Source organism: Ambystoma mexicanum, chromosome 8 (genome assembly GCF_040938575.1).
Source record: "Ambystoma mexicanum isolate Mex_15411 chromosome 8, UKY_AmexF1_1, whole genome shotgun sequence".
In the NCBI taxonomy this organism is placed as follows: Eukaryota; Metazoa; Chordata; class Amphibia; order Caudata; family Ambystomatidae; genus Ambystoma; species Ambystoma mexicanum.
In genome coordinates, this window is record NC_090929.1 from 368085692 (window position 1) to 368100678 (window position 14987).

The following is a 14987-nucleotide window of genomic DNA, read 5'->3' on the forward strand; positions in this document are numbered from 1 at the left end:
TCCCAGTAGAGTCAGGATAGGTTGACTGGGTCTTTGTCAGTGGTAGGAGAAGTGTACCGGACGAAGTAGTGGAACTGTGGTCTTGGCAGGGGAGAGGTTAGGCGGAAGCCTGGTGCAACATGTGACACAGTGTTAAGGCCGGGGCATTGCAATAGTCTTAGTGATTAGTAACTAAGGATCCTATTACAACTTTACACTTGCACACGGACATAAATGGACAAATCTTCTATATAGAATGGTGAATATAGTCGGAAAACATTGAGGAATGGTAAACAGAAAAAAATAAAATTAGCGGAACACCGCTCCCGACCGTTCACAATCTCTTCGTTTACTGGTCTTTATTATACAGGCTGTTGGGAGAGGTGTACCAATCTGTTGGTGTTATTGTGTATTCCAAAGGGGCAAAGGCTGATGTTCAATGTCACGTCGGTGACTTTGTCGATGGCGAAAGTATAAGCTGGAAAGTAGAATGTTGAGTGGGTTAGAGAGGGGACACCAACATATATCTAGGCATGAACTAGCAAAGACCGGCATGTAGGGCAAGGCACGAATGGTACAATAGTACAACAGGATTCCCGGTAAGACATGGAAGACCCGGGGATGGCATGACAGAGGCTCCCACCTCACTCCCAACCCCACCAATGTCAAACTGCTGCTCTCCAGTCCATATGTGCCTGTAGACTTATGACGTTTTGCACCCAGAGTATTCAGAGGAGCAGTTATTGAAGACCGGTGTTACTGGGTTTGTGGTGTAATCACAGTAGCAAGTATTAATGGGCAGTTTGGTAATATAGATTATTGGCTAAAATCAGGAATGAAAGTAATTGCATGCAGCTATGGTGATAGCCTTCAGTGAAGAGAGAACTTCTACAAATCACTGCCCAGCTGACACATCAATATCTCAGTATTGGACATGGTTATAAGGTCACCATGTAGAGTTGGTGCAATAGAGCCGGTATTAGTGTGGAGCAGGTTAATACAGAGTGCAGACATCGAGTCATTTGTATTTAATTGCGATTTATATAGCACGTTCCGCCAAAGCGCTTTTCATTTGCATTCATTAGTAATAATCTACTATGAGCAAAAACCTTGGGAATGATCTGATTAACCAGGCTTTGGAGCAGAATAGCTCAGCGTAGACCCTCGTCCTGGAGCAAAGGGTCATTGGTTTTGTCCCTGGTGGCGACCTTTGTGATTTAAATAGCTACTGTGTGCAAGGAGCCATCCAGGGGCTAACGTCAATGTCTGCAGCCCTGCAGTATAACAACGCTTGGCCTCTGTCCAGTTAGCTTCACTTTAGTGAGGAGCAGTGCAGCACAAGGAGCCATCCAGGGGCTCGCATCAATGTCTGCAGGCCCAGACTATACCAACACTTGACCTCTGTCCAGTTAGCTCCACTTCAGTGAGGAGCAGTGCAAGGCGTACTCCATTGAGAGGAACAATTCTTCAGCAACAACACTGAAAAGGGCAACAAACAACATTGCTTTCATGTGATAGTGGCACCAAATCGGCCTCCGTCCAGGTAGCTATTCTGCAGTGCGCAGCCAGACACAGTACAGGGAGAGAAACATGACTCTAAAGGCACGGCCGTGGAGCGAAACATGTCTTTGTTGACAAGCGCAGTGGCCGAGCTACCATAATGAGCCATAGAATGCAATTCAGGGTCTAGAAGCCCATGTCCTTGGCAGTGATTCGCAAGTCGATCATTTTTGCCAGCAATTCAAGTCATGTTCATTGGTTTCAGCAATGTGCCAATATACAGCAGTGTTTTACAACGGTAAGTATTCATCGTCAACCCATATTTATCGATGTATTGTTAAATGGAATGTTTTAGTACATGTAGAGTGACCCAGTAAAAAAAAGAAAACGGGACAGGTCATTGATATAGAAGTAGGACCACAGTAAACATACATAGGCCTCCGTAGTCCAACTTCTATGTTTCTGGCCTGTTGCAGGGGTGTGTTCACAGACACACTCTTCTCATTGGAGGAGAGCGGCCAGGGAGGGGAAGGGGGAGGAAATGCACGTGGATGGGGGCGTGAATGCTTTTCACGCCCCCATCCATGCGCAGCACCGGCCCCATTTCGGGATTTTGAAATCGGTTCCCACAAAAACCGGGACGTTAACCACCCACCCATCCAAACCTGGGACAAGGTTTAAACAAAATTAAAATCTCCCGGGACCCCGGGACAGAGGGCGATTTCCTGGGGTTGTCCCGGGAAAACCAGGGCGTCTGGTCACCCTAGGTGCATGCCCAGTAAGTATGAAATTGCGTCTTACGATGGTGGTGTGGAGGTGAGGGAACATTAAGACTGGTGCCAGAGCACGGGCGAGGAAAGAAGAGGGTCAGTAGAAGTGGCAGGGCTCTCCCCAGCATGGGGATCTGCTCGGCATGTACGAAGAATGGCAGTAGAGTGAGGGGACAAGGGAGAGGAGGGAGTCGAGGAGGCTGCTCCTTCATGTGGTACAGAGACAGGGAAGTAGGTACACACAGACCAGGGCGAATCTCAAAGTGACATCACACACTGCACATGGCAATGAGGTAGGATTTGATGGTCAGCTAGGCTTTACAGAGTATTCCTACACTGACACTGAGGTAAGGATGGCGATAATATGTTTAGGGCAAAGATTTAGCTAATCACCATCTGAGCATAAACCGATGATGAATCTTCCAGTGGTGGAAATGGGAGGAGAATTGGGACAATATGTATTATGTGGCAAAATAACATCCTACCATCGATCTGGAACTGCTGTGGTGTCAACATTAGATGATGGGTGGATTGACAGGTGTGTGTTAGGTTGGGGTGCCTTTGGTGATTCAGTCGATTCAATGCCAAAGTGTGGACTGGATGGCTGCTCGCACTTGTTTGGTGTTCTGTGATAATGTTTCCTTGTGTGAATTCTGATCCATTGCCCTGAAAGGCTTTTTGTTTGGTGCCAAGACTTTCAAGTGTATTCTTTCACTGACCAGTTATCAGTGGAGAACTTGCAGTGCTGGTGTGAGGTGGTCTCTTCGGTCGAGTCTTAGCAACATTTTTGCAGCTGCGTGCTGAATTCTTTGCAGTCTCTTTAGTGCATTTTCAGGGATGCCGCAGAATGTGCTTTATTATAGATAGGACCAGGGATGCAACTGTGATGACATGGGTAGGAAGGGTGAGAAAGGGCATTGCCCATCTGTTAAAGAATAGGTGAAATAAACCCTTTTTTAAACATAGTCTTGATTTGTCGTTGCAAGGTTAGTTCACTGTCCATCAGGATTTCCAGTTTCCTGCCCATTTTGGATGCCTGCTGGCAAGCACCATCCCTCTAAAACATGGGATTATTGTGTGGGGTGATGCTTTTTACATGTGGGTGGGGATTTCAGTTTTAAGTTGTGTTTCAGGTTGTTTCTTGTTATCCATACTCTTTACTCTCATAAATAGTACCATTCAGATGTTGAAAAGTTGGGTTGATCGAGTTGATAAGTGAGGTAGAGAACAGGTGATGTGGTGTGCGTCAAATCTATAAGGGGGGTAAACCTTGTCATTATCACATGTGAACTCCCACTCAACCCAACTCGGTACATAAGAAATGTGAGAGCTCTGGCTGGAGCAGGGCACACCAGGGCTGGTATTGCGCCTGAGGAGACTAGGAATGTGGATGGCAATATTATCAGTTTTAAGCAATCTCTGCCTTCACTGAACCCAGGTGGCTAATATATATATATACATGTATGTATTCACTGAAAAAACTTTAGTTAAACCGCAGTCAAGTTGACCAGATTTAACGCGACAAAAGCCTTGAAACTCAGTAGATGTGTGAAGTCATGACCAGCTTAACTTGGCGCGCTCCCGTTGATGTCCCACATAATGCCATTTTGTATGTTATTGGGAATCCCATCTCGTCTAATATGTGTGTGCTCATGGGCTGTGCAATGGGAATGTTAAACTGGTCATGAGTTCCCACATCTGCTGAATTTCAAGGGTTTTGTTGCGATGAATCTGGTCAACTTAACTACACTTCAACAACTGCTTTTTCAGTGAATTTCAAGCATTTTGTTATGCCATTGTTTTTTTTTTTTTTTACAGGCCACTAGACATGGCCTTTGGTTAGGACCACTGTATATGTTCCCCCAGTATGTTTCTTTTACACCCACTATACATGTCTATGGGCCCACTAGCCAGGGCCTTTGGCAGTGCCCACTGTACATTTTAAAACACTACAAGGCCACTAGCCATGACTGCATGTTCCCCCACTATGTTTCTTTTGGACCCACGATTCACACCATTCTTAACATTTTCATTTGTTGATGAATTGTTCTCAACATTTCCAGTTTGGGGGTGCCCTTGAAAAAACCCTGCTTTAGAAAATGTCATCCAAGTCCATTAAGCAAATCAAATGTCATTATCCTCTCTCCGCCTCTCTGCTTCAAAGCATCAATACTGATATAAAGGTGTAAGGGCACAGGGGGGCACGCCGTTCCATTTTAAAAGCTACCTGATAGATTTATTCCATACCAGTCAAGAAAATTAAGCCAATGCTTTGTGCCCAAATTGTTTCTTATTTGATCCAAATCTACCAAGTGGTTTTTGTGCTATGGCTGTTCAAAATACTGCATTTTTCTCTATGGGAAAATGAATGCGAGATGGCTGAAAACAGCTTTTCTATGTTTTTTATTTTTTTTGTTTATTTTCTAATGAATTGTTCCCAAAGTGTCCAGTCTAGTTGGGCTCTTGATAAACTGTTTTATTGGAAAATGTCATCCAAATCCATCCAGAAACTCAAAGGTTATTAGCCTTGCTCAACCTCTCTGCAGTAAAAAGCTCCATGGCCAATGTAAAGGTATTAAAGGAGCAGCCTTTCTCTGTCAAATATGTAAAATCTACTGGATGGATTTACCCCAAACCAGTCAAGAATTTTAAGTCAAAGCTTCATGATTGTGCCCCTGTTTCTTATTTCGTCCAAATCTGCCCAGCAGTTTTTGCATTACGGCTGTTAAAAACTGCACTTTTTCCTCTATGTGAAAATGAATGGGCTGAAAACTGTGAAACTTGTTTTGTTTTCTTAATAACCTTGTCATTTCATAATGTATTGTTCCCATAATTTTCAGTCTGATGGGGCCCTCAACAAACTTATTGTTTTGAATATTTCATCAAAATCCTCCAGCATGTCAAATGTTATTAGCAATAGTTTTGGGGAAAATAATGCTGATATTTTATTTCTGCAAATCATGTCAGCCTCTCTGCTGCACTGCACCATGGGAAATATCCTTATGATTTCATGAGAAAAGGGCACCCCCTTTCTCTGTCAAATATTTTAAAAACTATATATAATAATCCCCAAGCCCCCACCCGGAAAACACTTTGTGCCCAAGTTGTTTCGTACCTGGTCCATTTCCATCCAGCGGTGTTTGCTGTGCACTTGAGTAGAAATGGGGTGCAGGGAGGATGGGTGGGTGGGTGCTGGGCAAGGAGGATGGGCGGGGTGCCAGGAAGTACAATTTCGTTTGTAAAATTTTTGAATTTCTGCCAAATCCGTCAAAAGTTATTGGAAATTCATTTTTCGGGTTTCCTATGGGACTTGATACTCACCTTAACTATAGTGCAGTGACTGCACTATAATAAAACAATATTCATGTGTATGCCCATCTCGCTGGTCAGTCCTCCACTGGTGCAATTTCACAAGCAAACACCAATGTTCACTGATTTCCATTAGGATGCAGTGCGGAAGAGTGGCTATTGCGACCTATATGGTACACCTAGCTGGCCATATGATCTGGAGTCAGTTTTTAGGTGGTCGTCAAGCAGTCATGGGAAAGTGATACAGGCAAACACGTAACCAGGCCCCTTGCCACAGGGCAAGCAAGTAACTAATGGGGATGCATTTTGCTGCACAGTAATTCAGGGCACAAACTCAAATGAACAGCCACTAGTGGATGCAACAAGATCTCTGCGTGATGCCTAGTCATGCCTTAAAAGCTAGTGCCCTGTGACACCCGGGCATGCCTTAAAAGCTAGTGCCCTGTACACCCAGGCATGCCTTAAAAGCTAGTGCCCTGTGACACCCAGGCATGCCTTAAAAGCTAGTGCCCTGTGACACCCGGGCATGCCTTAAAAGCTATTCCCCAGTGATTTGTCTTTGAACATGTGATGAAAGGCAAATGGGGGTGTACCTATCGCTTTAGCCTGCTTGTGACATCGACGTGTAGCACCTGGAAGCCTTTTGGAACACTGTGCAGCAGAGACAATTTGAAAGTATCTTTGGTGTCTCACTGATAAGCCACCTCCATTGTGTGAATTATTAATGCTAACCTGGTGTGCAGCTCAATCATTACAATTCATGAAAAGCATATCAGGTTATTCATTTAACCAGCGGGGATTGGTGTCTTGCTTGCCAAACTCCGTAGATTCCTATGCTCTAGACACATATTCCTGCAAATAGTTTCTTTCAGTCGTGGAATCTAATCGGTGGAACAGCCTCCCAGCTGCTCTACGGAAGGATAAAGTGATATAATTTAGGACACCTCTGAGAAAGAGCAAGGCGATAAGATGCAGGAGTATCAGCACCATGGCATACAGCAAATGAAAGATACAGACCGCTTATTTCATATAAAAGACTTTCCTTTAATACTGATATGACATTACAGAAATATATATATAATCAAAATAACCAGATGCCTTAAATAGACATATTTCATACTCTACAGCTTGGCTACAATTTACAAAATCGTGCCTCAAAAACGAAGCAGGCTCAATGAGAAACACTCCACGCCAGTGAAGTTTATACATAAAACAGGTGCATTACACAGCCCTCGCGTCATAACACAGGCAGGTTTGTGCTTCCACGGGCAGGTCGGCGGAGTGCGCCCAAACATATATATCTCTTTATACACCCCAGGTTACACTGTGCTTCTCCACAGCTGAACACACAGACAAGACGTACATACACATTCAAATGCCTGCCCGGAGGAGGAGGCAGCGATACACAACATGTATTTATAGCCATTTCAGAGAAGAAGAAGAAAAAATAAACAGTGACGAGCCCACAATCTCAGCCCATGCTCCAGTCTCAAATATATACAAGACGTGCTGGGGCGTCGGTGCTTAGAGCAAAATGAAGCTACGAGTTCCTTTGCTTTGATTCTGAGTGCAGAGCAGAGTTGGTGCACCATCTGGCAGTTTGCACCATTAGGTGCTAAATGTTCTGCAGAAGGCCAGAGAGGCGCTGCTCCCTGCTTGTGGAGGCCAGTTGGGAAGCAGTTTTGCTTTGAAAGCAGACCGCTATATAGGTCGCAAGATTTGCACAAGTGGACTTACCATGTTGTGGTTTTTTGGCCACTGCTGATCATTGGAGCGTTGCATGCCGGGAACGTCTGGACCACCCTCAGGTGCACTCTCTCTATCCTCTGAGGGACTGGCAGATTACTGCACCGTCGAAATGATCGGATGACAATTGATGGAAACGTTTTGCTCGAATTTTGCCACATGTAAAAGTGTGTGGGGGATGGGAGGTGTAGTGTAATAATTATTGTAAAGGGGTTAATGGGGGAGGCTACGGGGGTCTACCCTTGCATATATACGCAGTAAAATCGAGCTGTCAAAAAAACACGATCGACCAATTAGATTTGATGTAATCAACCCAAACCTTCTCTGAGAGGAACGCTAGGGGAGGGGTTTCTATAGCACACACCAGTGCAACAAAATGATCCCTGCCTTGATGTACACATCATTATCTCAATCGTTATCATGTGAAATATTTTTCTACATGCCATGATGATGAAAAGCTTCATACAAGCGCTGTTGCGGAGGTGGTAGGGCAATGGTTTTATTGGCTTCGCTCTTGGCAAGCAAAGGTTGCATCGCGGCATAGTCCTTGGCCACACAGACGTTTAAATGCTGGAAGGTAGGGAGCAGTGGACATCAGTTTGTAGAGAATTTGGGTTCTCACAGACTGGAAATGGCTCCCAGGTTTCAGGATCAAAGGCAAGCATCAGGACTAGTGTGTCAGCTGTGTGTGCACCTGGTATCTCCAAAAATGAGTGTTCATAACAAAGTCAATTATGGTCTTTCAGGATTCCTTTTAGCACAGAATGGTTTCAATAAAAAGACTGTGTCATATGTTCCAGAGAGATATCACTAGGACAAATGGCCATTGTCGCCCTCAGTATCTTCCAGACAGGCCCAATGACATGATTTGTGGCTTAACTGGACAACAGCCTTTTTGGATCCCCCTCTCCCTTGCAACAGAGCTAAATTCGTCATTTTCAGGATCTGCATGAACCTGCCATGGCCCCTCCTGCTGGGGCTGCTCCAGGTGGCATACTCAGTATCGCCTTGCAATAGGACAGGCTCATCTTTCAATTACTTGGAAGATGACCACAGATTTTGCAATCTAAAGGCTATCTGCCTGTCATTGTCTGGCATTGCCAGGGGTTTAAAATGTCCGGCTCCTCCACCTGGTGAATAAGTTACCACACTGTGGAATTACAAGTATCTTCAAGCTGCGCCAAGTTATGCTTGGATTAATGGTTTGCAGGAGGGATTGCCAAATGTGATCCTCAAGGACCTCAACCAAACAAGCTTTTCAGAATATCCACTAACCACTAACCATGCACATTTGTGTGGACATCCTGAAATCGTGGAATGGGTTTGGGTGTGGAGACTCATGGTACGGTTGAGAAGAGTTTTGAGCCACTTTTGTCATAAAGGACCTTCGATGTAGCGTTAATCGTATGTAGCGTTAATCGCAACTCCACTAGTAAGCAAATAGGCTCACATCGTCAACAGGTTGGAACGCAGTTCTAGTGGACAAGCAGACTTTAAATATAAAATCTGCTAAACTTAATATTGACAATAAGCTGCAAACACGTGTTTCAAAGATATGCCACTTAGGTATTGTCCCTTCAGGAAACCAAACAACTTGACACTCAGATACCCCAGCTTCTTTTGCACTCAGAACTAGGCATGATCTTATGATTCCCCAGCTTCTTTTGCACTCTCAGAACTAGGCATGATCTTATGATTCCCCAGCTTCTTTTGCACTCTCAGAACTAGGCATGATCTTATGATTCCCCAGCTTCCTTTGCACTCTCAGAACTAGGCATGATCTTATGTGACCATTGACAAACCTTAGCTGACTGGGTGCACACGCACATTACATGCCCAAATTATGCAAGGTCTAGATTATAAGAGGTCCCCCCCACTATGATGGTGCTCTTCCGCACAGCAAATTGAAACATCAAGTCAGGTTTTTATGACACTGGTATTTGAGCGGCCAACAAGTCCAGGCCTGCTTCCCACATTGACATGCTGACCCATACAAACCTTTGCTGTCAAGGAAGCATGCCCCATCTAGATTTTAATAGAACTGAAGCTGGGACACATTCAGTGATTGGAATATGATGCTGGTCTCACTAATAAAAGCAGGTAGCAGGAGGGGTGTTCCACTAGGAGTGGTGGTTGTTTCAAATGGCAGTGATATAAAACATCTTCTGCGCCTTCACGGGTGTGCACCTCTACGAGAGCAGCCCTTGTTAGGAATAGTGATGCAGACTATTGGGGTCATGGTAACATGCACAATCTGTTAATTAAATAAAAGCATTTTTTTATTTCAATGGATCCCTCTTATGCTTGTCCAAACACCAAACACTACAGATAGTGATCGAACAGGGTCAGAGGCCGCAAACCGTACACAAAGGCTTTGAGGCTGGTGAGTCAAGCACTGCCCCCACCCAACACGCACAAGAATGCAACAGTAGTCTTTGACTAGGATAATCAAATAGCTCCACATCACCCGGCGAGCACATTCCTGGGCTTTCATTTTACAAACCAGTGGCATGATCTGCTTGGGCGTACCCTTGACTACAACTCCCATAAAGCTTCAGTGCGTTATATGAGACCTATGGCGGAACCATGTGGTACTGGTGCCATGGACTCATATGCTAACATTTTCACAGGGAGCAAGTTGTAAAACACTGATAACATTGTGCAAGTAAGAAACTCTTGTTAACCTATGAAAGACAAAGTGATCATGCTGACAATGAAAGGGGCGGGCGCCACAAGGGTCTCAAACAAGCAAGTGACACATGATTAATCTGATGACCTTGTAAGACTGGAAATGTCTGGAGATCTTTAAAACACGCCTGGAGTCCAGAACCCACAAACAAAGCGCAACCTGTGGCCACCGCATTGGGAGAGAATACATTGTCCATAGTGTTAGCTAGCCGTTGCAGAAGAAGCTGGTCAACCAAATGCCCTCCTGAAGTAGATACTTCTTTCTGGACTCCAAAATATTGAAGAGATCAATCGGCATAAAACCGATCAAGGCACAGGTGTTTACAATGGGCTTCATGGTGAAGGATGCTCTCCTCTGAAGGGGATACCTCTGTCATAATGGGTGAGGCATAGACCCACCCTTCCTTGGAGACCCAACACATTCCTTCATTACAATTCAGGAGGGGCCCAGGTGCTGGTACCAGCCAATGGCACGCCCTGTTACACACAGCTTTCGCATGGCATAGTGTGTGTGGCCCACCCAAGGTACAGTCCAACGCCAGATCGAGCGCTGGCTGCTGGAGGCTTGAGCTCCTTTGCAGGGCATCTAGTTTGGGGATTGTTGGGGGCGGGCCCCAGACTTCATATGGCACCATTTGTATGCCCAGAACTGCAGGATCCCCTCAGTCTGTGAACTTGTGGATGTCATTGTGCAGCCGGTAGTGTGGATAGGACAGCTCGCTGTAGTACGGACAGCTGTGTTGGCATCGGCACTTCTCCACCCACATCATGTCCTTGCGGAAGGTCTCGCCATCCTCACACCGGAAGCGGACGCGCACTGTGCGGGTCTTGGAAGGGAAGCAGCAGCGCCCGTCCGTACACGAGCCACAGTGGTGGGGCTTGTAGCTCCGGATGCTCTCACAGCCAGCAAATGTGAACTTGATGGATTGCTTCGCTTTATGGGTCCGTGTGCATTTCTTCCCATTCTGCAAAACAAAATGGCAAATGTTTATTGAAATGGTTTATTTTGAGGCATGTGTTTAGGAGGTGGTAGGACAATGTTTTCATGGCATGCCCGGTATATGAAACACAGTCATATATTCCCCTCCCCCATTCCAAGCATGCTCTAGAGTCAGAGACAAGAAAGAGGTTTGCACACAGCTACCCTAGCTAGCCAAGGGTCTGCAATCTGTGGCTCTCCAGATGTTTTGGACTACAGCTCCCATCGTTCTGCACCATTGACTTTGCGTACTAAGGCGGATGGGAGTAGTACTCCAAAACCTCTAAAAAAGTCAAAGTTTGCAGAAACCTGCTATAAGCCATTCCTACATTGGCATGCCCACAGAAGAGCAGGAGAACACTGTCAAGGATTGCCTGGATACTACATCCCTTGCACAGTACGTTTTAGTATAGTGCAGAATGTTCAGGTACCCAAACTGCAACAAGATCTGTGGTTAAATCCCCAATGAAAAGTCTAATTTATTTGCAGCCCTGATGAAGTTCACTCCAAAGATTTCTGCCAGTAGAAACCCTGTCAGTAGAGAAGGAATGAAGGACATGGGCTAGACTTGTCCAAGGCCTTAGCTGGGGCTTGGACACAGTTAAGGATGGGGGACTAGAGGCCGCTATAAGGGCCGAGGGTGTTTGTGTTTGGTCACCTAGGGATAAAAAGATCTGGAGTAGATACATTTCCAAACACAATGGATTGGGTATTTAATATTCATGTTGATGTTGCAAAGCAAGCGTCGTTCTCTACTGGATGTGGTGTCACAGTCTGTGGTCTCTAAGCATTACAATAGCAGTTTTCTGACATGAACCTTTGCTAATCTGACATGGTGATTACTGCTTGTGGCCAGGAACACGTTGTCAATCTGGTATTGATAACGGCACCCAGTTGGGAGTCTGTGTTAGTGACATCAATTCTGCAAAATCATTGGGATGGAGGAAGTGACATCACGCAAAGTTTGGCCTCTGAAACATTGCAGAAAGACACTATTAAAGCGGATATATACCCTCTCCCCTCCCTCCCCGCACACTTGCGCGATCTAAATGGCACAAGTCCTAGTAAGATCGTTGTTTTTGTCCTCCCTCTGTCCTCCCTTCCTTGTCTTGTCACGTAACACTTGTGTACAGGTGTGTTATAAATGACTTATCAAATCCTCCAGCAGTAACTATGAACTTAATACAATACCTGCATCATCTCACTGAAACAGATACTTTGGTTATAAACACCTGCCGCCCATGAGTCTGACTTGTTTGGGGGTTGTATGTTGCAATATAGGGCTGACTGTACACAGAACAGCCTGAAAAATGTACTGTGAATATGCATTTTTTAAATAATGTAATTAGAACTCAGCAATGTTAGTAAAGGTGCATGGGTATATGTAAATGAAATGACAATGTTGCAAGACTGTGCTCTGTCAAATATAGCACTAATTCATGATAGTGTGTTTGTTTCACCTTAACGGCAATAAAGCACCACCAATGAGCCACAACTAAATTGGCACATCTAGGTAAAGGAAAATGCCATTTTAAATAAATTTGCAGAATGAGAAAAACATAATTAGGAGAAAGTTGACAGCTCTGCAAATGGTAAATGGTGCTATCTTGTGCCTCTATGCGCTTGAGTCCCATAAACAGCTGTTTAAAGAACTTTACATATCCATAGTACTTAGTCCTCTGCATTTAATTATGATGTGGCAATGTAACATGATACATAGAAAGAAGCCAAAACGTGTGTCGAACCTGGTGGTCTTTGTCAAGGTCAATTGTTATGTATGTGTTTAGATGCTTATTATTTGTGTCCCTCTAGCATTCCCTATATTCAGGTTTCTTCATGTGCCCAATAGTGGGCGTGCGCCTACTACATTCAACTAAAAAGTTAATTAATAAAATAAAGATAGTATTCTCAAGAGTGATTTCAAGCATTTCCTTGATCGTGGTTAAATGGATCCAATATGATGCACATGTGTTTGCATATGTAAGGTCTAGTGCACTGAGAGCCAGGTCATGTGCTATTGATGTATAGAGTGCTTTAACATTGATTAGTACCCAGCGAGGGTCAATCAGAATGTAACAAACATTCTGATTGGCCCTCGCCGGGGCTTTACCCGACCGGGAATCCCTTGGCTGGGATTCCTTGCCTTTGTTCCCAGTGGGCGGCGTGGTAGCCCCTCAGCCATTGAGGATGCCTCAAACGGGGAAATCTCTGCTCCGAGCCTCAACACTGCTGGAGGCTGCCATCCTTCCCCACTGGCTATTCGGGTACTTTTTTCTTTCTTCCCCCCCCCTCGCCGGCAAACAATCCCCTCCCCACCCTCCCAACCCCACTTACCTTCTTATTTCTCCTTTTTTGGGAGAAAACACACTGGGAACACTTCTGTTCCCAGCATGTCTGCTCCCGATGGCCGCCATGGAAAGGGAAAACAGACTCAGTTTTCCCTTCCCCGGCGGCCATTTTTTTAAACTTTTTTTTCTTTTCGAAATGCTGCAGCATTTTGGAGCAGATAAAATGCTATTAGTATCCCGATCTTGCAGGCCGGGGTACTAATAGCAATAAGCCCCTCGCCGCAAGGGCCTACCGAGTGCCCCGGGGCCTTCGTTAAGTCCCCGGGCCATTACCTCGCTAGGTAATGCCCCAATGGCTCGGGGCTTATTGCTTAAGTGCCACTAGCATATATTCCTCTCTCCATTTCAGATTGCTTAGTATCTGTAAGGTGTGTGTCAAATCCTTTAGATAAGATGGTAATTCGAGGATTTTACTTTTGATAGCAGTATCAATATATTTAAAACAGATTCTCCGTGATCCAGCCTATATCTCTTGCAATAGGCCTCACTGCTGGAAGTTTCTCTTAAGGTTTGTGTACCTTGAGAAAAAGAATATATGAAAGGGATTTACACATGCTCCAATGTAAGAAATGCCTTCTCATCATCAGTGAAAAGTCCTTGCCTATACCATTTACTGATTAATCCTTTGGCCTGACTAGTTTTTCTTGTGACTGGATTCCCTGGAAGCTCTTCATAACAACCTGCTGTCAGCAAATGGTGTGTTCCCATTGTGATATAATCTGTTGTATTAAGTATCACTATATTTCCTCTTTCATCTGCCTCATTGATAATAATGCAGTCATCATCTTGTAAGTTATGTACTGCCATAGGAAAGGTGCCAATACAGATATATTGGCTTGTAATTGGAACCAATTTAGAATTCTTTTTAAGTTCAGGCATATCTAAATTCATGCGGAATTTATGGATTTTATCTAGCATTTGTATTTGTTCATCTTCTAGCAACAGCCGCAATTTGGTATTATGAATATCCCTCATAGTCACATTACTCGATCTGGGCTTTTCCTCAGAACTCTCAACAGTGTAACGTCTATGTAAGAAATATTTTTTCAATTTACATTTTCTTACAAATTTATAAATATCAATGTGTGTATCCACTGGGTCACTCATCGGTAGGGGCAAATGAAAGGCCCTTATTAACTACGCTAATTTCCATTGGCGATGGTACTTAGCCGAAAGGTTGAGTACTAAGCTCAATGTCTGATCTATCCCCGTTGGATTTCTGTACCTGATCTTGTAACCCTTCTCTGTATTTCATGCCTTTTTTCTCTGTCTGGATCCACTTCCTTTCTTTCTGGTTTTCTTTTTCCCATATCTGTTTCTATAGTTTCCTGAAATCTCACATGTTTTATCAGGTTCCTTTGATTCCCTTTCTTGGATCTCCAGATCTCGTCTAAAAAACCCTTCTTACTTGTTGACACGTCCTCATCAGCTCTACCATTATCGTTAGTTCTGCTATCTGCTCTTTCTTGATTTCGATGTGTCACCATCTGCATCTGAGCTACCAGGTAATGAGCCTGGTGGACCTTCACATGAATTAGATTTTATAGATACATCGGGCCTCATTCCGAGATTGGTGGTAGTCATGGCGCTATTTGCGCCATGACTGCCACCAATAACGGATCCGGCACCGGTCTAGTTCAATGGGGACTTACCGGTGTAGTCCGACCT

General features: G+C 44.5%; 1 protein-coding gene across 1 annotated transcript in view; it reads right to left on the minus strand.

Moving 5' to 3' along the window:
- Positions 1-6578: 6578 nt before the first annotated feature.
- The window catches only part of LOC138471945 (CCN family member 1-like), a 54805-nt gene continuing 46396 nt past the window's right edge, over positions 6579-14987 (minus strand). The window contains exon 5 of the mRNA XM_069609825.1: positions 6579-10957. Coding sequence (XP_069465926.1) covers positions 10655-10957 — 303 coding nt within the window. The 3' untranslated portion in view covers positions 6579-10654. The remainder of the gene's footprint in view (positions 10958-14987) is intronic.